The 25,575-nt window shown below is 49.4% G+C and overlaps 1 protein-coding gene across 2 annotated transcripts in view; it reads left to right on the top strand.

The window, feature by feature from the left end:
• LRRIQ1 (leucine rich repeats and IQ motif containing 1) overlaps positions 1-25,575 on the top strand; it is a 1,278,742-nt gene that overhangs the window by 1,044,047 nt on the left and 209,120 nt on the right. For both annotated transcript variants that reach the window (XR_015295276.1, XM_086917996.1), the window contains exon 23: positions 21,113-21,245. Coding sequence is in view for 1 of the 2 variants with exons in the window: in XM_086917996.1 (XP_086774122.1) it covers positions 21,113-21,245 (133 nt within the window). In the remaining variant the exon portion in view is untranslated. The remainder of the gene's footprint in view (positions 1-21,112; positions 21,246-25,575) is intronic.

Below are 25,575 nucleotides of genomic sequence, written 5' to 3'. Positions count from 1 at the left end.
GCGACGCCGGAGGAGATCGAGCGGTACCTCATGGCCATGAGGTCGCTCTCTTCTCCACCGGACCCCACGGCGCCTTCGGACCCAGTGGGTCCGGCTCCGGGGCCTAGCGGGTCGCGTGCTTCAGCACCGACGCCGCAGGTGGCTTCGGCCCCGGCGCCGCCGGCGAATTTGGTCCCGGTGCCACAGGCCCCGGCCGGATCCGGCTCCGTATCCGGGTCAACGACGGTCGACCTTACAACATCACCGGCGCCGCCCCCAAGGGTGTCACCACCGGCACCGACTTCGGTCGACGCCGGCCCCAGTCCTTCTATCGATCCCGTTCAGCCGTTGACATGGCCCCGTTGGGCGCCGTGTGAGACAGCTTTGGGTACATTCTACTTTAATGAACGGGCCCCGATTGTTGATCCTGGCTACCAGGCATTGGGTGACGAAGAGGACTGGGAGGGGTCTGAGGACCCTCTGAAACGGGAGTGTCAGGACCAAGTGGACTGGACAGAGGAGCTTGGGGAGGCCAGCGGCCTGGATCTCTCTCCAGACACTGGTTTTGTCTCTCCTCCAACCGTGGCTACGGAGGAGGGGGCAGCCTATAGCGTAGTACTGATGCGGGCGGCTAAGGCCTTAAACCTTACGCTCCCCTCAGCGGCCGTGAGGATTAATCTCCTCACCGAGGTCCTCAAACAGCAGTCAAGCTCGGTCGAGCCTCTGCTGCCGTTCAATGAGGCCTTATCTGACGTTCTGCTGGGCACCTGGTCCAAGCCCGCCTCAGGACAGCCTGTGGACAGGATCGTGGCCAGACGCTACCGCCCGGCTCCGGGTGACCCAAGCTTCCTGTCGACCCATCCAACCCCCGAGAGCCTGGTTATCCAGGCCTCTAACTCCCAGACCACGTTCCCGTCGGCCCCTCACGACAGGGAATCCAAGAGGTTTGAACAATTTGGCAAGAAGGTGTTCTCGTCCCTTAGTCTGGGACTGCGGTCAGTCAACACCGCATGCCTCTTGGGCCGCTACACCCACACCCTGTGGGACACGGTTGCGGACGTGCTGCCACAATGCCCTGAGGAGGTCAGGGCTAAACTCGCCCAAGCCCTAGTGGAGGGTCGAGATGCGGCACGGTACTCTATCCGGTGCGGACTGGATACCACCGATACGCTAGGCAGAGCGATGGCCACGACAGTGGTGGTCAGACGCCACGCCTGGCTACGGTGCGCCAATTTCTCGGCCGATGTCCAGGCTACGCTTCTGGGCATCTCGTTTGATGGCCGTCGCCTGTTTAGCGACCAGGCAGACCATGCGCTTGAGCGCTTTAAGGACTCCAGGGCTACGGCCAAGTCCATGGGCCTCTCGGCCAGCGCCAGCAAATGGGTGCCTTTCGCTCCTTTCGTGGCCAAGGAAGGGGCGCCCCCACACGGACCGTCAGCCACACGCCGCAGCAGAATCTTCAGTGCGGTGGCGGCCGTGGGAACCGCCGGGGAGGCGGTCGGGGTCCAAGGCGAGGCCAGTCCGCACCCGCTCCCGCAGCATCCGCCTCAAAACCTTCCTAGTCCGAGTTTTCAGGCCCATGTGACGCCAGTGGGGGGAGGGTCCGCCATCACCTCTTCCACTGGCGCACAGTCACATCGGACAGGTGGGGGCTGCAAATCGTCCGAAGGGGCTACTCCCTCCCCTTCGAGGCGACCCCTCCAGCCATGCCACCGCAGTACCACCGCGTGTCGGGGGACCACTTGCAACTTCTGCAGGAGGAAGTTATGGCCCTCTTGGCCAAGGGGGCCATCGAGCGCGTTCCTGGGCCAGAAGTAGGGTGTGGTTGCTACTCCCACTACTTTCTGGTACCCAAGAAGGGTAAAGGGGGCCTACGCCCTATCTTGGACCTACGGATCGTCAACGGCTTTCTCCGGAAGGAGAAGTTCAAGATGTTGACTTTAGCTCATGTCTTGGCTGCCCTAGACCCGCAAGACTGGATGGTGGCGTTGGACTTGCAGGACGCCTACTTTCACATCCCCGTCCTGCCGGCCCACCGACGTTACCTGCGGTTCACGGGAGTCCTCGAGCACTTTCAATTCACTGTGCTCCCCTTTGGCCTTACCAGCGCCCCACGGGTGTTCACGAAAGTGATGGCGGTGGTCGCAGCTCATCTGCGCAGGTTAGGGGTTTCAGTCTTACCCTACCTCGGCGACTGGTTGTTGAAGGCGGGCTCGCCCCAAACGGTCGTCAACCACCTCCAGATTACGGCGGATCTCCTGCACCTGCTGGGGTTTTCCATCAACGTGCCGAAATCACACCTGTGCCCCTCCCAAAAGCTCCTCTTCATCGGAGCTGTTCTGGACTCGGCGCAGTTTCGGGTTTTTCCTCCCGAGCAGCGAGTCCGGGATATTCAGGCTTTGATTCCGATCTTTCAGCCGTTATCCCGGGTTTCGGTCAGGTTGACGCTGCCGCTCCTGGGGCTGATGGCTTCCTGCATCCTTCTGGTGCATCACGCCCGGTGGCGGATGCAGGCTCTGCGGTGGGACCTGAAGTTTCAGTGGGCCCAGCATCAGGGCAACCTGTCCGACCATGTCCTGATCTCGGAGGGCGCTGCGAGACAGCTGCAGTGGTGGCTCACGGACCGCGATTGGGTCAACGGTAGATCCCTCTCCCTTACCCAACCGGAGCACGTAGTTGTGACGGACGCGTCCCTCCAGGGCTGGGGAGGCCACATGGGAGAGGCGGAGATCAGAGGCCTCTGGTCTCCGGCGGAGTCCCGGCTCCATATCAACCTTCTGGAGCTGCGGGCGATTCGTCTAGCACTGAAGGCATTCCTCCCCTCTGTTCGGGGGAGTGTAGTGCAGGTGTTCACGGACAACACCACCGCCATGTGGTACTGCAACAAACAGGGAGGTGTGGGGTCCTGGACCCTCTGTCAAGAGGCTCTGCGGCTCTGGCAGTGGCTGGAACATCAGGGCGTGACCCTGGTGGTTCACCACCTGGCGGGTTCTCTGAACGCCAGGGCGGACGAACTCAGCCGACGGTGCTCGATGGATCACAAATGGCGTCTGAACTCGGACGTGGCACAAGGCATCTTTCTGCAGTGGGGAGAGCCTTGGTTAGATCTATTCGCCAACGAAGAGAACGCGCAATGTCATCAGTTCTGCGTGTTGGAATTTCCAAGGCGGCACTCGCTCGGCGACGCATTTCGTTGCGAGTGGCGTTGCGATCTGTTATACGCCTTTCCGCCCATACCACTTATGCCCAGACTGCTGAAGAAGATCAGGCGCGACCGGGCCCAAGTCATCCTTGTGGCTCCGGACTGGGCTCGAAGGTTCTGGTATCCCGAGCTACTGAATATGTCAGTCGGTCCCCCGATCCGTCTGCCTCTTCAGGAGGACCTTCTGTCGCAGCAGCAGGGGACGGTCCTCCACCCGAACCTGTCCAGTCTCCACCTCCATGCTTGGAGATTGAGCGGCGGCAGTTGAGGCCATTTGACTTGCCTCCTGAAGTTTGTAATGTTATTCTGGCAGCCAGGCGTCCCTCCACTAAGTCGGTATACGCCTGCCGGTGGAACAGATTTGTGGCATGGTGCACAGCAAAGGCTGTGGATCCCTTTCTTCCCCTCTTTCTGAAGTTCTTCTCTTCCTTCTTTCTCTTGCCCAGCAGGGCTCTGCTCTGGGCACTATCAAGGGCTACCTTTCTGCCCTTTCGGCCTTCCTAAGGCTGCCTGATCAACCTTCTTTGTTCAAGTCCCCTATAGTAACTCGTTTTCTGAAGGGCATCACGCACATGTTTCCACCTGTCCCTTTTATGATGCCTCAGTGGGACTTGAACCTGGTTCTTACTTTCCTGATGTGCGCTCCCTTTGATCCACTTCACTCTTGTCCTCTCCGTCTTCTCACCTTGAAGACAGCTTTCCTGGTTGCCATCACCTCTGCCAGGAGGGTGGGTGAGCTCCAGGCTCTATCTTGCAAACCTCCCTTCCTGTCTGTGCATCCGGACAAAGTGGTGTTGTGTACAAAACCATCTTTCCTGCCCAAGGTTGTCTCTGCTTTCCACATCGGGCAGTCCATCACCTTGCCCTCCTTCTTCCCGCCTCCGCATCCCTCCAAGGATGAAGAGCGGCTCCATCGTCTGGACCCAAAACATGCGCTTTCATTTTATATAGAGCGCGCACGCCAGTTCCGGGTGGATGACCAACTCTTTGTTGGCTACGTGGGTGCGAAGAAAGGACGAGCGGTGCATAAGCAGACCATCTCTTGATGGGTCGTTCTATGCATCAAGGCGTGCTGCTCCTTGACTAGAAAGGAGCCTCCAGTTAGGCTGCAAACCCCATTACACTCGGGCCAAGACGGCTACTACTGCCCTTGGTCGGGGAGTCCCCCTGCAGGACATTTGCCAGGCGGCTATGTGGGCCTCGCTGCACACCTTTGTGAGACACTACTGCCTGGACAGTCAGGTCCGGAGGGATGGCTTCTTTGGCCGTTCCGTCCTCCAGGACTTCCTGGTGTGAGTATTGGTTCGCAGACCCACCACCGGGGTTGGTATTGCTGGGGTATCTATTCTATGGTAAGGAATCTAATACTAACGTGTTTCTTTCAGATGAACAAGTTACTTACCTTCGGTAACGATATATCTGTAAGAAACAGTAGTTAGTATTAGATTCCTTACCGCCCCACCCATCCTCCCCGTTCTGCGAACTGATACCTAGGGTTAAGGTTATTCCCCTTTCAGGGCCCTAGTTTCTTGGCACCAGTGTTGGTTCTAGCATGGCTCTGCGTATCTGGCGCGGAAAAGCTGTGGCTAAGAACTGATGTCGGCACGCATGGGCGGCGTCTAAGTACTCCGACGACGTCATTCCGGCGCAGACGACGCCGACGACGGACGCGGAGCCAGAGACGACGCCTAACGACGCGCAGGGGTATTGCTACGCAAAAATTTCCGGATCCAGTCTGACGCCTGGGGATATTCTAAGGTAAGGAATCTAATACTAACTACTGTTTCTTACAGATATATCGTTACCGAAGGTAAGTAACTTGTTCTTTAGGTACCTACGAACAATTCAATGTGAACATCGACAAGAAACTGTACTCTGGCATTTAAAACGCAATGCAATATACATGGAAACAGACAGCAAGTCAATAAAGCATAGTAAATAATTGAGTGTAGGTATTATGCTGAAGGTTATACCCGTTTGTTTGAACTATTTAAGGTCTTGGCTACAGACAACTTCACCTGTCTGTAGACAGAGCTATTGTTTCCAGTACATGAGATATACTCGGAGTGGCCTTTGGGTCAACTTCTTGCTCATGGTTGGGCAGCTTTGTTCTCTATTCTAGCTGTCTGCTCTTGATTCAATGCGTTTCCTGCCTATTTTTCTGTTTGTCTCATCCGGGAGCATTTAAGTCTCACATTGTTTTATTACTGATTTGAGCCTTCAAGTGGTAACTTGAGAGAATTCATTATTTTTCAAAATTATTATTATTCAGTGCACCTTGGGAGTGAATGTGTTTCCTTTCTACCTGCTTGTTCCTCTGCCCCTCACTGCAGTCTCTCTCCTTTCTCCTCTTCACAATGCTCCCCATTTACATTTTTTTTATTATTTATTTATGAATTATTGTTTTTATTTATTAATTTATCCTTTTTTTGATGGCTCTGCTGCATCAGAGTTCGAAAGTTCCACTCACTTCCTTTATTTCTACCGAGTTGTATTTTCACTTTTTTAAAATCTCTTTCTTCAACATTCTAACATGGGTCGTCTGCCATATTAGAACGCTAATGACAATTAATAAAATGTCTTTTTAGAGCCAATAAATTTTGACTGTGCCAATGTTCATTACTAACGAGGATTATGCACTTTTCTCTGTAACAGACACAGACCGTGACTGTAATACAAACTCGGAAATCTGTATTTTTCAGTTTGCTCCTACTTTTGGCTGCAGGTTTCCGAAACTGTCCTAAAGACTGTGACTTGTGCTCAAAGGTATGACTTGTTAATTAATGCTGCGCGATAAAAGCCAAAGCTCTGTAGATAATCTCAGCAGTGCCTAGTATTACAGCACTTTGGCCATCATTATGAGTAGTTATAAACTGGAGAGGTGGTCCCACTGCCAATGGGAACAGGGCACTACTAAGCAGTAGAGAAAATGTGACTCCCCGTGTGTCCCCACAGATTCTAGTACCACCAAAATTGCGATGTAGCATCAAGGGATTGTTTAATTTCTTAAAGAAGACACATTATATCACAATACACTGTTGGTGTTCATATGCATATAAAAAGGTATAACATTCATATATAACATACAGCATTTATTAAAAACAATATGTGCAAATATTTGAAAAAACTCACAAAATAGATACAATGACAAACCAGAAGAGAACAAATCTTAACGGGGATCCCTTTTTGCACAGTTCTAAGAAAGCTGTTGCATTGACTGATCCGACACTCTGCATCAAATCCTGGTAAAAATGAAAATCTATTCATTTGAATGATTTCTCGTGATAGGATTCAGAGGTGCTCAGCGTCAACAGGTTTCAGTGGTAAATCACTTTATTTAGAAACCACCTTCCTCAGGACACAAAGATAAGGGATTTGTTCTCCCTTCTCGAAGTACTAACAGGTTGTATGATCAATAGGAAAGGAAAACATACAAAGAGGGATTATAGCCCCTATATTTTCTAATCCACTGTCCCACACTCCAATCTAAAATACACTACTCGTTTGTTTACTCAAATGTCTCAAATCCACACTCTAACTTCTTGTGGTGTTTTTACCCTGTAATGAACAAATGACATTAGCTCTAAAACTCTTGTGTCCTTAAGCGAGAGTATTAGGGTGAGCCATGTATGTATGCTCTGTAATGTTTACGTTAGGAATTTAGTCATTAATAAGATCTTGGTTTCTTTCTTGAATCTTTCATGGTTGGGTAGCCTTCTGATGTCTGGGGGATGCAAATTCCATATTCTCGGTGTGGCACCTGAGAATGCTCTGTTGTAAGGTTTTTTTTGTTGCAGAAAATCAGTGGTTTCAGCACTAGGTCTCTGGCACTCCTTGATTGTCTGTTTCCCCTAGAAATCACCAGTTTCTGTGCTAGTTATCTTGGTGACTTCAAGTGTAGAACTTTGTGTGTTCTGGACGCCAGTTTGAGCTCAATTCTGGCTTCATAAGGTAGCCAGTTCAATGATTTCAGGTGAGGAGAGATGTGGTCGAATTATCTGAAAGAGACACGTTAGTGATAGATTCCTTACCTTAGAATATCCCCAGGCGTCAGACTGGATCCGGAAATTTTTGCGTAGCAATACCCCTGCGCGCTGTTAGGCGTCGTCTGCGGCTCCGCGTCCGTCGTCGGCGTCGTGAGCGCCGGGATGACGTCATCGGAGTATATAGACGGCGCCCATGCGCGCTGACGTCAGTTCTTCTTTTTTCCGCGCCAGCTAGCGCAGATCCGGAAGAAGCTCTACCCCCAGTCACTTTTTGACTGAAAACTTTTTGATCTTTTTGATCCTCTACTTAGTCGATTCTCGACTATCGGTGCCAGGGATGCCCGGGTTCAAGCCTTGCTCGAAGTGCGGCCGACTCATGTCGGTCACGGACCCCCATCGCCGGTGCCTGAAGTGCTTAGGCCTCGACCACGACGATCGAACCTGTGACGACTGCCGGGCCCTGACGTCGAAGGCTAGGCGGGAGCGGTCCCGCAAGCGTCTCGAGCTGAGGCAGTCGGCCCCGCGCCGCTCCAGGTCCCGGTCCCGGTCCCACGGGAGGTCGAGGGACAGGTCGCGAGGTCGGAGTCATCGACGCTCCGGGAGTGGTCACCGATCGTCTGGATCCAAGTCCTCAGGTAAGAGGCATGAGAGGTCGGAGCGCCACCATCGGTCCTCCGACCCGCCCCGACGCTCGCTCGATGCGGCCGGGGGTTCGGGCGACACCGCCCACGCGGCTCCGCGGGAGTCGCAAGCGTCGCCGCCTGCCCCACACCTTCGGGTCCCTGGGCACGGCGCGTCGCAGGAGGAGGTCGAGAGGTACCTCATGGCCATGAGGGCCCTCCCTCCTCAGTCGGTTCCCGTGGCGCCTTCGGGCCGATCGGCTCCGTCTGGAGGTCCTTCCGGGTCGGGCGCTTCGGCCCCGACGACGTCGGGTGCTTCGGGCCCGGCGCCGCTGGCGACTTCGGTCCCGGCGCCGCGCGACCTCGCTGGATCCGGCTCCGGATCCGGGACCTCGCCGGTCGACCTTACGACCTCACCGGCGCCGTCCCTTCAGGTGTCGTCCCCGGCAGCCGTAGTGGTTGCCGACCCCAATGCTTCCTACGGTCCGCCTCAGGCGTCGGAGGGGCGCCGCTGGGCGCCGATTCCGTCGGCCGTCGGAGAATTCTATCTCCACGAGGAGGCCCTGGCTGTTCATCCTGGTCTCCAGGAGCTGGGTGACGAGGAGCAATGGGAGGGGTCCGAGGACCCTCTGGCACGTGATTGCCAGTCACATCAGGACTGGACATATGAGCTTGGGGAGGCCAGTGGTATTGACACCTCGCCAGACACTGGATTTACATCGCCCCCGACTGTGGCTTCGGAGGCGGGTTCTGCTTACAGCGTAGTGTTGACGAAGGCAGCTAAGGCCCTAAACCTTGAGCTCCCCGTCGCGGCCGTGAGGACTAATCTCCTCACTGAGGTGCTCAAACAGCAGTCCGGCTCCGCGGAGCCCCTTCTGCCGTTCAATGAGGCCTTGTGTGACGTTCTGCTGGGCACTTGGTCCAAGCCCGCCACAGGTCCCCCTGTGGATAGGAACGTGGCCAGACGCTACCGCCCGGCACCGGGCGACCCTTGCTTTTTGTCCACCCACCCCACCCCCGAGAGCCTGGTCATCCAGGCCTCCACTTCCCAGACCGCATTCCCGACGGCCCCGCCCGATCGGGAATCCAAGAGATATGAGCAGTTCGGGAAGAAGGTCTTCTCGTCTGTGAGCCTAGGGCTCCGGTCAGTCAACACCAACTGTCTCTTGGGCCGCTACACCCACACTCTGTGGGACGCGGTTGCGGAGGTGCTGCCACAATGCTCTGAGGAGGTCAGGGCTAAACTCAGCCAAACCCTTGCGGACGGCCGAGATGCGGCACGATTTTCCATCCGGTGTGGGCTGGATACCACGGACTCACTGGGCAGGGCGATGGCAACGACGGTGGCGGTTCGACGCCACGCCTGGTTGAGGTCCGCCAATTTCTCGGCCGATGTCCAGGCCACTCTCCTGGACATGCCGTTTGATGGCCGTCGCCTCTTCGGCGACAAGGCAGACCATGCGCTGGAACGTTTTAAGGACTCCAGGGCCACGGCCAAGTCCTTGGGCCTTGCGGCCCCACGCCAGCAATCGGGTGCCTTTCGCTCCTTTCGTGGCCACGGAAGGGGCGCCCCACCACGGACCGTCAGCCACGCGCCGCAGAATGTTCAGCAACGCGGTGGCGGCCGTGGGAACCGCCGTGGCGGTGGTCGGGGCCAGCGGCGAGGCCAGTCCACACCTCCCTCAGCAGCCCCCGCCTCAAAACCTTCCTAGTCCGAGTTTTCAGGCCCATGTGACGCCTGTGGGAGGCAGGGTTCGCCATCACCTCTCCCACTGGCATACAGTCACTTCGGACAGGTGGGTGCTGCAAATTGTCCGAAGGGGTTTCTCCCTCCCCTTCGAGTCTTCCCCTCCATCCATGCCACCTCAATGCCACCGTGTGTCGGGGGATCACTTGCGACTTCTGCAAGGGGAAGTTTCGGCCCTCTTGGCCAAGAGGGCCATCGAGCGCGTTCCTGGGCCAGAAGTAGGACGTGGCTGTTACTCCCACTACTTTCTGGTACCCAAGAAGGGCAAAGGGGGCCTACGCCCTATCTTGGATCTGCGGAACGTGAACGGCTTCCTCCGTACGGAGAAGTTCAAGATGCTCACTTTGGCTCAGGTCCTGGCTGCCCTGGACCCAGGAGACTGGATGGTAGCGTTGGACTTGCAGGACGCCTATTTCCACATCCCCGTCCTGCCGGCCCACCGGCGTTACCTGCGGTTCACGGTAGGCCACGAGCACTTTCAGTTTACCGTGCTCCCCTTCGGCCTTACCAGCGCCCCACGGGTGTTCACGAAGGTGATGGCGGTGGTCGCAGCCCATCTGCGCAGGCAAGGGGTGTCAGTCTTCCCCTACCTCGACGACTGGTTGTTGAAGGCGGGCTCGCCCCAGACAGTCGTCAGCCACCTCCAGACTACGGCCGACCTCCTGCACTTGCTGGGGTTCTCCATCAATGTGCCGAAGTCACACCTGTGTCCCTCTCAGAAGCTCCCTTTCATCGGAGCGGTTCTCGACTCGGCGCAGTTTCGGGTTTACCCACCCGAGCAGCGGGTTCGGGATATTCAGGCTCTGATTCCTGTCTTCGGGCCGTTATCCCGGGTCTCGGTCAGGTTGACGCTGCGGCTTCTGGGACTGATGGCCTCCTGCATCCTTCTGGTGCGTCACGCCAGGTGGCGGATGCGGGCTCTGCAGTGGGACCTGAAGTTTCAGTGGGCCCAGCATCAGGGCAACCTGTCCGATCATGTCCTGATCTCGGAGGGCACTGCGAGACAACTGCAGTGGTGGCTCACGGACCGCGACTGGGTCAGTGGCAGACCCCTCTCTCTACCCCAGCCGGAGCACGTAGTTGTGACGGACGCGTCCCTCCAGGGCTGGGGAGGCCACATGGGAGAGGCGGAGATCAGAGGCCTCTGGTCTCCGGCGGAGTCCCGGCTCCACATCAACCTTCTGGAGCTGCGGGCGATTCGTCTTGCACTGAAGGCATTCCTCCCCTCTGTCAGGGGGAGCGTGGTGCAAGTGTTCACCGACAACACCACCGCCATGTGGTACTGCAACAAACAGGGCGGTGTGGGGTCGTGGACCCTTTGCCAGGAGGCTCTGCGCCTCTGGCAGTGGCTGGAACATCAGGGCGTGACTCTGGTGGTTCAACACCTGGCAGGTTCTCTGAATGCCAGGGCGGACGAACTCAGCCGCCGGTGCATGATGGATCACGAATGGCGTCTGAACTCGGACGTGGCGCAAGGTCTCTTTCGACAGTGGGGAGAGCCTTGGTTAGATCTATTCGCCACAGAAGAGAACGCGCAATGTCAGCAGTTCTGCGCGTTGGAGTTTCCAAGGCGGCACTCGCTCGGAGACGCTTTTCGTCGCGAGTGGAGCTGCGGCCTGTTGTACGCCTTTCCGCCTATACCACTTCTGCCCAGAGTGCTGAAGAAGATCAAGCGCGACCGGGCCCAGGTTATCCTTGTGGCTCCGGACTGGGCTCGAAGATACTGGTATCCCGAGCTACTCAGCATGTCAGTCGATCCCCCGATTCGTCTGCCTCTTCGGGAGGACCTTCTGTCGCAGCAGCAGGGGACGGTCCTGCACCCGAACCTGTCCAGTCTCCACCTACAAGCTTGGAGATTGAGCGGCGACAGTTGAGGCCATTTGACTTGCCTCCCGAAGTCTGTGACATCATTCTGGCAGCCAGGCGTCCCTCCACTAAGTCGGTATACGCCTGCCGGTGGAATAGATTTGTGGCATGGTGCGCAGCAAAGGCTGTGGATCCCCTCTCTGCACCCCTTTCGGAAGTGCTGCTCTTTCTTCTTTCCCTTGCCCAGCAGGGCTCTGCTCTGGGCACTCTTAAAGGGTATCTCTCTGCTCTTTCAGCCTTCTTGAGGCTACCTGATCAGCCTTCTTTGTTCAAGTCCCCTATAGTGAGTAGATTTCTGAAGGGCATCACACACATGTTCCCTCCTGTTCCCTTCGTGATGCCCCAGTGGGACTTGAACCTTGTTCTCACCTATCTGATGTGTGCTCCCTTTGAGCCACTTCATAACTGTCCTCTTCGCCTCCTTACGCTGAAGACGGCCTTCCTGGTTGCCATCACCTCTGCCAGGAGAGTGAGTGAGCTCCAGGCTCTTTCTTCTTCTCCGCCTTTCCTGTCTGTTCACCCTGATAAGGTGGTGTTGCGTACACGACCTTCCTTTCTGCCCAAGGTTGTCACGGCCTTCCACATCGGGCAGTCCATCACCTTGCCCACCTTCTTTCCGCCTCCGCATCCCTCGAAAGAGGAGGAGAGGCTCCACCGTCTGGATCCAAAACGTGCGCTCTCCTACTACTTGGACCGCACTCGCCAATTCCGGGTGGATGACCAACTCTTCGTTGGTTACGTGGGCGCGAAGAAGGGAAAGGCTGTACACAAGAGGACCATCTCCAGGTGGATCATCTTGTGCATCCAAGCATGCTACTCCATGGCGAGGAAGGAGCCCCCGGCTGGATTGCGGGCTCACTCCACTCGGGCCACGGCAACGACAACTGCCCTGGGCCGCGGTGTCCCCCTGCAGGACATCTGTCAGGCAGCCACGTGGGCCTCGCTGCACACGTTCGCAAGACACTACTGCCTGGACAGTCAAGTCCGGAGGGATGGCTTCTTTGGCCGTTCCGTCCTCCAGGACTTTCTGGTGTGATATTGGTTCGCAGACCCACCACCGCGGGGTTGGTATTGCTGGGGTATCTATTCTAAGGTAAGGAATCTATCACTAACGTGTCTCTTTCAGATGCACAAGTTACTACTTGTGTAACGATATATCTGTAAGAGACATTAGTTAGTGATAGATTCCTTACCGCCCTCCCATCCTCCCCGTTCTGCGAACCGATATTTAGGGTTAAGGTCATCCCCTTTCAGGGCCCTAGTTTCATGGCACCAGTGTTAGTTCTATCATGGCTCTGCGTATCTGGCGCGGAAAAGCTGTGTTATCAGAACTGACGTCAGCGCGCATGGGCGCCGTCTATATACTCCGATGACGTCATCCCGGCGCTCACGACGCCGACGACGGACGCGGAGCCGCAGACGACGCCTAACAGCGCGCAGGGGTATTGCTACGCAAAAATTTCCGGATCCAGTCTGACGCCTGGGGATATTCTAAGGTAAGGAATCTATCACTAACTAATGTCTCTTACAGATATATCGTTACACAAGTAGTAACTTGTGCGTTTTGACCCTGTTATGAGCCTTGTTGCTGCTTTGAAGCAGGCTTTTAGAGATGCTGTTGCAATTTTGGGGAGCCCAGAAGTGTTGTGCATCCATATTCGATCCTGGAGATTACCAATGCTTGAACTGCCATTTTGAGGTCTGCCATTTCGATGAAAGGTTTCAATTTTTTCATGTAGCTCAGGTGAAATCTTGCACTTTTAGCCAGTGTGTTAATGTGTGACTGCATGTTTAGGCTTTGGTGTAGTGTTATTATTATGACATTTGGTTGAATCTACAGTGATCGGGGTGTAATTGAGTGCGGTGATCAAATTGGTCCATTACTTTCTAATGAGCAGACTTTTGGTGGGTGAAATTAGGAAAAATTCATTTTTTTTTGGGTTTAGTTTAAGCTGATTGCTTGTTAGCCATTGCATTGTTTCCTGTAGAGCCTTGTTCATTGTTCTGATCTCCTCTAAGGAGGAGATCTTTATGTAAATCTGAGTGTCATCAGCGTAAATGTGGAAAAGGATGTTGGCACGGTGGAGTATGTCCATTAGTGGTTCCATGTATAGGTTGAATAGTGACGGGGAGAGGGTTGAACCTTGTGAAACCCCTATCTGGATGGGAAATGATGTTGACAGGTTCTTATTCACCAGAAATCTTTGTGATCTGTTCTTCAAGTAGGACTTGAACCATTCAAGAACTTTCCCAGAAAAACCCATTCTGTTCTCCAGACGTTCTAGCAACATTTTGTGATTAACTGTGTCGAACGCGGATGTTAAATCAAGCAAGATTAACAAACATGCTTTGTTTTGGTCTAGAGCGAGTAGTGTGACGTCTACTATGTGCAGCATTGCAGTTTCCATACTATGGTTCGGTCTAAATCCTGATTGGCAATCGTCTAGTAATTGAAATTTAGATATGTGCTGGCTTAGTTGTTGCTGAACACATTTTTCAATCACTTTAGCTAATAGGGGAATGTTGGCTATTGGCCAAAAGTTGCTAGTATCAGCGGGATTGGCTGTTGTTTTTTATTATGGGAATGACTTGTCCCATTTTTAGACAGTCTGGGAAGTATCCTTGAGACAGCGAAGCATTGACTATCGATGTCCAGCTGGGGATGATCTCCTGGTCTATGTATGGCATAAATTTTGCAGGAAGTGAGTAGTTGAAGTGATAGTTAGGCTTAATGGCCGATAGGTTTTTCAGGATGTCGTTTTGGTAATATAGCTCAAAAGTGGACCAATGAGCTTTATTTATGGGTATTGAATTGTTGGGCATTGATGGAATATTTGTTTGAGAGGCCTCCCATGCAGAAGCTCCTGACTTAAGCTTGATTTCCAGGGACGTGGCCTTGGAAGTAAAGAAATTTGCGAATTCCTCTCAGCTAATTTGAGATTTTTTTGCTTCTAGTACGAATTTGTACATTTTTTTGATTGTTGTTTAACCAGTTGAAATAGTTTCCGAGGTCTGTTTTCGCATTTTCCAATTCCGTTCTTAAGAATTCTTTTTTTGACTTCAGAATATTTTTATTGTAGGCGCTTCTGTTTTTTCTTAGCAGTTTAAGCTGTGGGGATGATGGCAGCTGTCTCCACTCTCAGCTTACATCTTTCTTAACTTAGCGTGTCGCTGAACCAGGGGTTTTTATCTTTGACCGATGTTCGTGTTAGTTTTAACGGTGCAATGGTGTCCATTACCTGTGACTTCTTCGCATTGTAGTGCTTCGTGAGTTCGTTGGCGTTTGACATATTTCTGGGAGGGGGAAGAGCTCTCCTACATAGCGACACCAGCTTCACCTTGTCCATTTTCTTAGTGGTCCTCACCAATTGTTTGGGTTTGATCGGTTGAGTGGTTCTTTTCTTTAGTGCTCTTGGAATTTGGAAGGTTATTATGTGATGATCAGACCAGTCTAGCTTGGAGCTTTTCACATGCGTTGGAAGCGTGCAGGCTTGCACTAGGTTTTGATCTACTAGGAAGTCTTTGATGATGTTTACCTGGCTGTCATTAGGATTGTTCCAATGTAAATTGAAGTCTCCTAGGAATATGTCATTGGAGTATGGGGAGGTCTTTACTGTGATGATCTCCATTAAGTGGTCGATAAAAGAATCTTTCTTGCCTGGTGGGTGATAAAATAGATGAACCTTGCATAGCTTTTTCTAATTGTTAATTATGGAGAGTGAGAGGTATTCGCATGAGTTAAGAATTTCAGCGGGCAATGGAGTAACCACGAGCTCCGAGCGATGAATAACAGCATTACCACCACCTATTTTCTTTAGCTTGTCTTGCCTCACAATGAAATAGTTAGGGGGCACCAGTAGATCCAAGCATGGCGATGAAGATTCTGTTAGCCATGTTTCCGTTATCAATCTCTGCGACATCAATCTCCTGGCTCAGGATAAGGTCAGCAATGTCTGACGCGTGTTTCACTGCTGAGCGGCAGTTTTTAGTAGCCCTGTGATCTTTTCCTGCGAATCCTGGATGGAGTCTTGCTTTGGATTGATTAGTGGTATTTGCTTCAGGTTGTTCGCATTTAATTTTCTGTCTCTAGGCCTGACTTCTCTGAAGGAGTTGATTGGGACTGAGTTGATTGTTCTCGTCGCAAGGGTTACTTGTGGCCAGTGACGCCTCGTAGGATTGCAGTAGTACTTGCTTTTCCTCGTCCGAGAGGTAGCTAGGGAGTTTTCGAGGTCGATTATGTCTGTTTGTAAGAGACATTGGTGTTGATTTTATGTTTTTATTTAGTGAGAGTACTGTCTCTTGCATATTTTTGAATTTGGAGAGTGCGTTTTCTGTGAGGCGTGCAATATGTGACAGAACCAGTATCACTTTGTAAATGGTTTGTAGAAGGTTGATACATGGCCATCTGAGCTAGGACCTGTTCCGGTACCAAAGCAGACCGTAAAAAATCTGGGTGTGCGTCTAGATCAAGCACTGATCCTAAAAGACCACGTTAATCAAGTCACGGGAACTTGTTTCCGAGTGATAGGGTTACTTCGACGCATATTCCCCTTCCTACCTGACATCCATAGGAAGACGCTGGTACAAGCATTGGTCATCGGTCGGATGGATTATTGCAATGGACTGCTTATTTCTGCCAACCAAGAACAATTGGGTCGGCTGCAGGTGGTACAGAACACCGCGGCAAGACTCATTCTGAATGCTTTGCCCCGTACTCCCTCACGCCCTCTCCTCTCTTCACTTCACTGGCTACCGGTGAAACAGCGCATTGACTTCAAAGTATGTTGTATAATGCACAAATGTATCTACGGATCTGGCCCTCAATATCTAAGAGACATATTTGTCCCCTACTTACCTAGACGTGCTCTACGCTCCAGTAGCACTATGCTGCTTCAGGTCCCTAGGGTGACGAGAGCAAGACAGGGAGGACGGGCCATCTCACTTAAAGGCCCGATGCTTTGGAATTCTCTGCCCCCATTGCTGAGACATACCTCCAACCATCTGTCCTTTAGAAGGAAGTTAAAAACATATCTTTTCCCCCAAGATTAATGTTTTCCCCCGCAATCGCAGCAGTCTTATGTCCTTGGTAGTTCCATGATACCTGCTCAGAAGCTACGCGCGGAGATACCCCTTCGGGGCTGATTCAGGCGCGAAATAAGCATATAAATAAATAAATAAATAAATACACATCACCAAGAGGGGTGAGTGCCATCCTTTCTAAAGATACAGAACAATAAATCTGAATGCATGGTGAGCATGAATGTAAGGGAAAGGTCTCCACTATTACATAATTAGCAATTCTGGATGTTATGAAACCAAAAAAAAAAACTGTGTACCAAGGGATTATGCATAGGGTAAAAACACCACAAGAAGTTAGAGTGTGGATTTGAGACATTTGATTAAAAAAATGAGTAGAGTATTTTAGATTGGAGGGTGGGACATTGTATTAGAAAAATATAGGACCTATAATCCCTCTTTGTATGTTTTCCTTTCCTATAGATCATAAACCCTGTTAGTACTTCGAGGAAGGGAGAAAAAATCCCTTATCTTTGTGTCCTGCGGAAGGTGGTTTCTAAATATAGTTATTTACCAACTGTTAGAACTGGGATTTCTGGTTGGCTAAGGCTTACGCCAAAGCCAGGCAGAAACCACCATTCTAGTCAGGGCAAAGGAGTCACACGCCAAGATAACCCCTGCTCACCCCCTTGGTAGCTTGGCACGAGCAGACAGGCTTATCCCGGAGGCAATGTGTAAAGCATTTGCGCACGCACACAACAGCAACAACATCCTAGGCACACCACAAAAGGAACTCCACACAAGGTTATATAAAACTTTTGTATTGTCAAAATACATCAGATAGTAATCACACAATATACATTGTGCCAACTGGCACGGGCAATATTCACACAGGATTATTTACATCAGGACAGGGCCACGTGGTCCACTGTCAGAATCAGCACTTAGTAGAACTAGCACTTAGAATAACTGTCACACCAAATCACAATTATAGATCACAACCAGTAACCACTGGTAACAGGTAGGTACACACTACGCAATACTAATAACCATAGGCATAGATCACGCATGGACACATAACCTCTCTAGTATAAATTATACTAGGCAAAGCAAACTTCTAAACATGAGCACCTTTAGAAGTATAACACAAGCATAAAGGCAAAGCACATTATGCAACAATCACAATTAGGCCTAACCATCAAAAATACAGTAGGCAATCTCTCACTAGTCTAAACACATTAGACTCTACCCCTAAGCATAACTCACATTTAGGGGCGTAACTCACAGTGAAGTAAACTCTCACTAACATTAACCTACATAGGTAAAATAACCTCATAATCATAGTAACATCACATTGTGCAAAAATCACATTAGGCAATTACCATTATAAACATAGTAAAACCACATTACGCAATTACCATTCTAAACATAGTAAAATCACATTACACAATAATCACATACCAGCCCCCTGGCCAACTGGCCATCTCAAGAAGGGGCTCAAATGCCCTGTGTCCAGAATGTCAGGGTGCTGTCAATGCAGCGCCAGTCAGGGGTGCGCCTAAACGTTGCAGCTGCCCACTAATTGCTGAGTAGCTGTAGCAGGCCTGGCACCACTGTGCCATCTCGGTCTCTCCCAGGGACTCTTTCTTTCAAATGGCGCCTAAACGGTGCAGCTGCCCACTAATTGCTGAACAGCTGGGAATCAAAAACTGCGGCATGGGCTCTCACTACCCCTGGAACAACACTGCGCCAATGCTGGGGCCAAAAGGCTCTAGAAATCATGTAGCGCACAGGGGAGCCCTCTAGGCTCTGAGCCAACACTTGCCCATCGGTGGAGCCCTCTAGGCTCTAAAACAATGTGCCCCCAGGAGCCCTCGGGCTGCTCAAATACACAGGCTCTGCAACAGGTGGGAGCCACGGGGCTCAGCACGGGCTTCTCGGGCCCCTCCTGGGCTTTTCAAATAACATGGCCCCCCAAGCCCCTCACAGTGACTTTTAAACAAATATGTCCATTGTTGGTGCCTTCATGGCTCTAGGCACAAAATGCCCCCACAACAACGGTGGAGCCCCTGGGGCTCTGACTGAGAGGAAGGCCTGAACAACGTTCAGTTGATGGTAACTGGCGAATTTTTCCAGAAATGCACAAATTGGCATTTTTAAAGGTGGCATGTGATGCACACACATGCCCATAGGGCATGTATGTGCGCTATATGCACACACATGTTCTTTTCAGTGGTGCAGCAGGGAGTGTTTGAGACACCCCTGCACCCTTGCAATAATTCTCAAATTGCGATTAGCAAATTGCGAATTCGCAATTTGAGAATTATTTTGCATTCATTCTTATGGGCCTCCTGGCCCATAGGAATGCATTGGAAATTATTCCTTAATTGTGAATTCGCAAAATGCGAATTCGCAAATAAGGAAGCTTAAGGAATCGCAAATTAAATGCAATTTTGTTCATACATACCATCTTGCATTTCCTAAATAGCGATTCCTTAAAATTCGCTATTTAGGAAATGCTAAATAGTTTGATGATACATATGCCCCTTAGTGAATTCTCACATACATATCTTTCACACACTTCTTATGCCTCAATAAACCAAAGAGGAGGGGGGACTGGTATTGTGCAAACAGACATATAACCTTCATATAATTGGAGGTGTAAGGAATCGTAGAAAGGACCCAAAAATAAAGTTAAATTAGATAGTTCCGCTTCAGTGTGAGGTCTCACTTGACCCTGCCATGGCTGCCTCTGAGGCGGGTAACTGACTTTCTTTGATCATCCTAGTTACTGTGTATAGAGATCTGCTTCTTTCTTGAGGGTGTACAGTAGGGGGAGGCATATGCTGCAGGATTGGGATCCCATGTAACAGAGAAGCAGCTGTGTCCAACAGGACCTTGTTTCTGCAGCAGTGGTACTGATCAGCTAGCAAGCCATCGAGAGGAAGGCAGCAGTTAAGGAGGAACTTTAGTGTGAGCCCTGGGAGAGTCGAGCTCTACAAGCATTTTGCTTTCTCAAACCGCTTTTATCCCCCACCCTTCTGTACCACACTTCATTCACTCTCAGTAACATCACTGAGCTGGCTCTCTGCTGTTATTTAAGCCAACAGCAACCAAATAAATAACCTTTTCTATGTTGTATTCCTTCATTAGAGTTAAATTGTGGGAGCTTAGCCCCCCTCTGCTGAGCCTTGCTCTCCTCCACAGGTGAGCCGGCCTTCTACTGCTGTCCCAGCCGTCCACTTTCTTCCTCAGCACTGATCATGGTCCTAATTGAATATATATATTGCTTACTACCCCTGAGGAGGCATTGAAGCGCTTAATGGTGAGTAGCACGCTAGTGCGGAAACCAATGCTAACTGCTAACAAGGGTCCAGTTTGGCCTGATGTTTCTGTTCACTGTTTTGTGCCCACCCAGACAACTGGGCAGGTGAAGCTCTCAAGGGTAGATTGGTTACCATGGGCGACTGGAGTGCTGCTGCTCCCCATATGTCCATGTTCTGTGGAAGCCACCAAAGGTGGAGTTTGTCCGCAGCTGCACTCCAGTAGGTAGAGTGACACAGGGTCAGCTTGCGTTGAGCAGCTTGTGTCTGCCTGCTCCATCTGCTGCATCTAATGTTGCTAAATGTTAAGTTAACACATTATGTGGGCTGGAGGTGGCCCACATTTTTTTAAATAAAACTTGAATCTTCAGTGCCTTTTGTTGTTTGTGTATATGTTTCAGTTCAACTTCAAGATTTGTTTTTTTTTATTGTGTGTTCATCGGTAGTACCATTTCCAAAGCCTCTTTTTAAGATCCAAGCAAGCTCCAGTACTTGGTACTCTAGTGTGCTTTATTTAGAGTGTGGATTTCAGAAAGTTCTGTTGTTGCTTTCTTTGCAAAACCTGTTGCCTAGATTGCCTTTCGCAATTCGCAGGACAGTAGTTTTGAGGAGCTCCATCAGTGAGCTCTTAAAGGAGAGTTGTGAGCCCACCATTTTGACACAAGTTGGCAAGATAACACAGTTACCAGAGTGCCAGCTACTGACAGAGCTCTTTACATTGCCATTTGCCTCTGATGAACGAATTCACCGCCGTTGCTGCTCATACTATACCTGTGCTCTGAGTATGGAGGATACGTCTACTCCTGCCCTGCTGCATGTGTTGCAACTGTTGGGTTTGTCAGAGCGTGCTTGTGGGGGAAACTTGCCCATTCACCTCGGTTCTACTTGCATAGTAGTGCATGCAGTACCTGTTCTGAGTGCCTCAAGGAAACGTGCGCTTCTTCTGCCCATATGGCCTAGCTAATTATCAAAAATGCAAAAACTCAAAGGGTCCTCTGCTATGTGTGGCAGAAATGGCAGACTGTTCCCTGACCTCAGGACCAGAGGGGAAACGTTGTCTTCTAAACCGAAGGATTCGCAAAAGAGGCACATGGTAAGGAAGCTTCTCATTCAGAAACTCTGGCCCAGAGCTAAAATCTAGTGAAGAAGTTCACAAGGCGTATTAGGTTAAAACCCATTATAGCAACCCTGACTGGGGACTGGTAATCTATACAGATGTCACATATTAAGATCATTACTGTTGTTTGAGAACCTTCCAGCGGAGGCCTTATGTGTAACATTCTTTATGACGTACCGAATGTCCTATCTTTAGCCAGCTTGTTCCAATCTGTACTTTTCAGCAGCTCTATAACATCAGACCTTTTTTTTCGCAGGTCGGGAAGAAGAATTTGCCTCTGCAGATAAAGTTCCGTCTGAAAAGATTGAAAGAAGTAGAGAACTTACATACCAGTGGCTTCACACTCAATGCGGAGATCATGAAACTACCAGCTCCAGAATTATGAAATGGTGAGGTCCCTAACTTTACATTCAGTTTTCTCATATGAAGCTGGACACCTTTTATAATCCACAGGCAAATACCCATTTGTAGCTAGTCCCGAGATGAGTATGATTCCAGTAGTTCTGCTCAATCCAAGTGAAGCACCTAAAATGCAGCAGATAATGGGTCAAAAGGGGATTAACTTTCGGTCAAAAAGTTTATTTTTATCTATTTATTTTTATGAATCACTTTCATCAAATCTTGGTATTATTTCCATTTTGTTAGGTACAATGAAACATTGAAAGGTATCCAAGATTATATGCAGAAATCGTGGTTTTTGGCAGTTGTGGAAATGACAAGGAAAGTCGAGCAAAAGAAAATCGGCTTTAGGAGAAAATCAGTACTTGACAAATCCAATAGATCTGGCTTTATTCAACGAACACAATCAAACACAACCAATACTTGTTTTATTACTGATAGTAAACACGTAATGTCTCTCAGACACATGCCCACATCACCATTTCTCTTGCTCACATGCAGTGCTCTTACACAGATGAGACATTTGTTGTTGGAATGGTAGTGCTAGTTTTAGTAGTAGTAGTAGTAGTAGTAGTAGTAGTGGTAGGGGTGGGGGTGTATTGATGGTGGCAGCTGTAATTGTAATCAGGATGTAATTTTCTGTAATGGGGAATTTTGTGATAATGACAATGATAGCAGTGGTGGTGGTGATAGTGTTGCTAATAGTGGTGGTGACTGTGGTAGCGAAGATAGTCTTCTGAAATAAGTGATGCAATGGTAGTGGTGGTGGCAATGGTGGTGGCAACTGTGGTAATGGTGGTGTTGGTATTGATGCTGTAATGGTAGAGCTACTTGTGTTGGAATTGATAATGGTAGCAGTCATATTGGTGTTTGTGTTTATAGTGGTGTTGATGGAGGTGGTGAAGCTAATGCTGGTGCTGTTAGTATTGATGTAATGGTGGACATAGGTGTGGTAGTCATGGAGATAGTGAGGATGGTAATTCTCGTTGTGGAGGTAATGGTAGTGATGGTGGTAATCGTGGTGGAAGTGGTAATGGTGTTGGTAAAGATGTAGATGGTTGTAATTGTGGTGGCAATTCTTGTGATAATTGTGGTGTGAACGTAAGTCTATACTATTTGTATAGCACAACCCTGGCTGACGGAATTGATGTACTATGAAGGGTCAAAGCAAAGATAAAGCCAGCAAGTGGTTGAAAGAGCTGCGGAGTTCTGAGAGTGAAAGTCGACTGTTTCTGCACCTTGATGTAGTGTTCTTTAAAGAGGGATCTTTCGCTTTTTCTAAATTAGAGCAAGGTTTGCGCTATCCTGATGGATCACAGTTTCTCCAAGCACACAGAATTTCAAACTGAGATCACGGTTTCAGAGGTCTTTTTTTCCATCATCTTTAAAGATGACCATATGCCAACACGTGTTTCATCTAGAGCTGTTTCAGTCACATCAGACTTCATAAGGGCAATGCATCTACAACATAAACATTTCACTTGATCAGGAGCAGTTATGTTTGATATTGGTATTGTAACCGTCACCCAACCATTCGACCTTGAAACGTCACCAAATAGTGCCTATTGGTAGTGCAGAAAGATTTTGTGCTTTCAGTTGATTATATTTAAACTAACAATGGAAAAGTCTAAAAATCAAAAGTGTCTAAGTCTCATCATGTCCAACACTGTAATTTTGTATAAAAGGTGAAGACATGTAGTGCCATGTGATATTTATTTAGAACCCTGAATGGTGGGAGAATGGTGCACTTGTTCTCACTATGTCAACTAGAATCAAGCACTATCAGAATCCGGAGTATCAGATGAAAATGTAATAATATGTATTCTACAAGGAGTCGCATCTGTTAGCAGATATACTACCCCAAAAAACGATCTATCATCAGCAATGAAAGGAAGAGGTTAAAATGCTGACTTGTTACCTTATATCCTCAATATAATGTCTCAGAACTAAGGTTGGGAAATCTAAAGGTAAAGGTAAGTATCTAATCAGAGTTATAGGGCTAACAGCAACAGAATTTGTTTACAAGTAAATCACACATTCCAATATTAGTCTTATCATCAAAAAACAATGTGAGGCGCTATGCCGGTTCACAATATATATTAAATCAAATAATATCAATGATCTCATAACGAAATGAAATGAGGCATCATGTAATTGTTAAATGTCGTATACTTGTAAAGCGCACAGCTGCCCCAGCAAAGGTGCGTCCCGGCGCTGTATACCGCTGGGGAACCCATCCTGGCTTTCTCTGTGAGATGGTCCCTCCTGGGCATCTCCAAGGTGAAGACAAGCATCCCCGACGCTGAGTAAGGTCGCAGTAAACAGTCAGCTATCTCTATTCCTAGGCAAGTCCCATCAACAGGGTGTAAGAACGTGTAAATTGTTGAGCATATCTTATCTGAGCTGTTTACTTTTAATTATGTCCATTGGCACACACGGATTCCATGAACAAAATGCATATAGGAAGCGCATATATTCTGGGCAGCTGTAATCTATTACCTCCTCATATTACGAATGACCATGCGTATAACTAGCCAGCAATACATCAATGTATAACCATGCAGCCTCCCGCACCCTTCATAATGTACTCTGACGATTAGTGAAAGGTCTGGCAAGGTGGACGAGTACCACGAAAGCCGAGCGACATAAATAGCCGACTATTTCCCACAGTTCTAATCATATTGCCTCGTCATAATGCCAATAGTCAAGCATGCAACTGGCATGTGATATATATCCATCCATTAATTTAGAACTGGGTGGGGGGCACGCGGGAAGGTTCGCACAGGAGGTAGTGTAAATTTAATATTTTTATTTAAATGTACCTGTCCCGCATTTTCTCGGCACCTGCTCTTGCTCTCCTGCCTCTGGCAGGAACAGGAAGCAGGCAGCCTTCTTCCCCTCTCCTAAGCCAATCCCAAAGCTGCAATGGCAGCATTGGGATTGGTGGGGACACAGCCCAGCCAGGGACTTACCGGGGGATATTTTCTCCATGTAGGCTGCATTGCCACAGAGTATTGTACAGAACAGGGGACCCTAGAAATTGAGGATCAAATAAATAATAGACATATACTTAATAGTATATATGACCTCTGCCCAGCCGGACAGGTTTTTTAATTATGCAATTTTTTAGTGTTATTCCGTATAAATGACAGTTATACAAAAGTGGGCACAGCCTGTGACCCACAAGGGACAAGGACAAAACAAGTGACACAAACAATTATGTAGAAACGCTCAAAAAGCGGTCTGTACTCATTCCTTGGTAATACAGACTAGTTTACAGTCATAGCAACCCATTGTTGTTCAGAAATTATGATGTCAAATCAACATATGGTGCATTTAGGTCGACGACGTTTCGATGCAATTACACAATACTTGCATCATCATCAGGACAGGAAATAATATGTCATGTTTGTCTGGAATTTTGATTACAACCACAAAGCCTTGTGAATGTTCAGAATGGGTCCATAGTGAGGATTCCGCACAGCGATAACCAAATGATTAATTGCATCGAAATGTCGTCGACCTAAATGCACCATATGTTGATTTGACCTCATCATTTCTGAACAACAATGGGTTGCTGATCCTCAATTTCTAGGGTCCCCTGTTCTGTACAATAGTCTACTGCCCAAGGACCCTAGTGTGATTCCTTTTGGGTTTCCCTTGTCGTGTCAAAACATAGTTAAACGCATTGCCACAGAGGACCATCCAAACAGTCATTGTGCCCTCAGGAGCTCGCAGAGCAGCCCCAGACCCACCCAACTAAACATAAAATGGTAATAACAGAAAGTTATTTACTATTTTATGTTTCTAATTCTCGCACTGCAAGAAAGCAGTGGGGTGTCGCTCCTCCGCCTAGTGGAGGAACAGCCCCTGTCTTGGTGAGGAGCTGTGCTGGTGGTGCCAGTGGTGGTAATGATGACAGTGAAAGTGGCGTGATGGTTACTCAACAGATTGCATTAGCAGATTCAAGCTGTACATTGAAAAGCACAGTGAAGATTGTGTTGTATGTCGCGGACTTTAAAGTCATAGAAAGGCATGTTAGTTCGCTCATTGTTTTTCTTTTTTGTGTCTGATAATAAAAAAAAACAAGTAAAAGTCATAGAAAGCTAATTATTGAATAGTGGATAATTTTGACAAAGGGTCAGTGTCTTTGTTGAATCTTTAAGAAGGCTGGCACATCTTTACTCTGCAAATGAATGAAGCAGTACATCCAAAAACATGATCACAACAGCAGAGTAAAACACATGAATGTGCAAGGGGGATTAATGATTAGGACTGTACCTTTTTGAAAGCCAATGCGTGTTCAGAGCTTCTAATTCA

The sequence above is a fragment of the Lissotriton vulgaris genome, chromosome 1_1 (genome assembly GCF_964263255.1).
Source record: "Lissotriton vulgaris chromosome 1_1, aLisVul1.2, whole genome shotgun sequence".
In the NCBI taxonomy this organism is placed as follows: domain Eukaryota; kingdom Metazoa; phylum Chordata; class Amphibia; order Caudata; family Salamandridae; genus Lissotriton; species Lissotriton vulgaris.
This window is presented reverse-complemented; position numbering and strand designations above follow the sequence as displayed.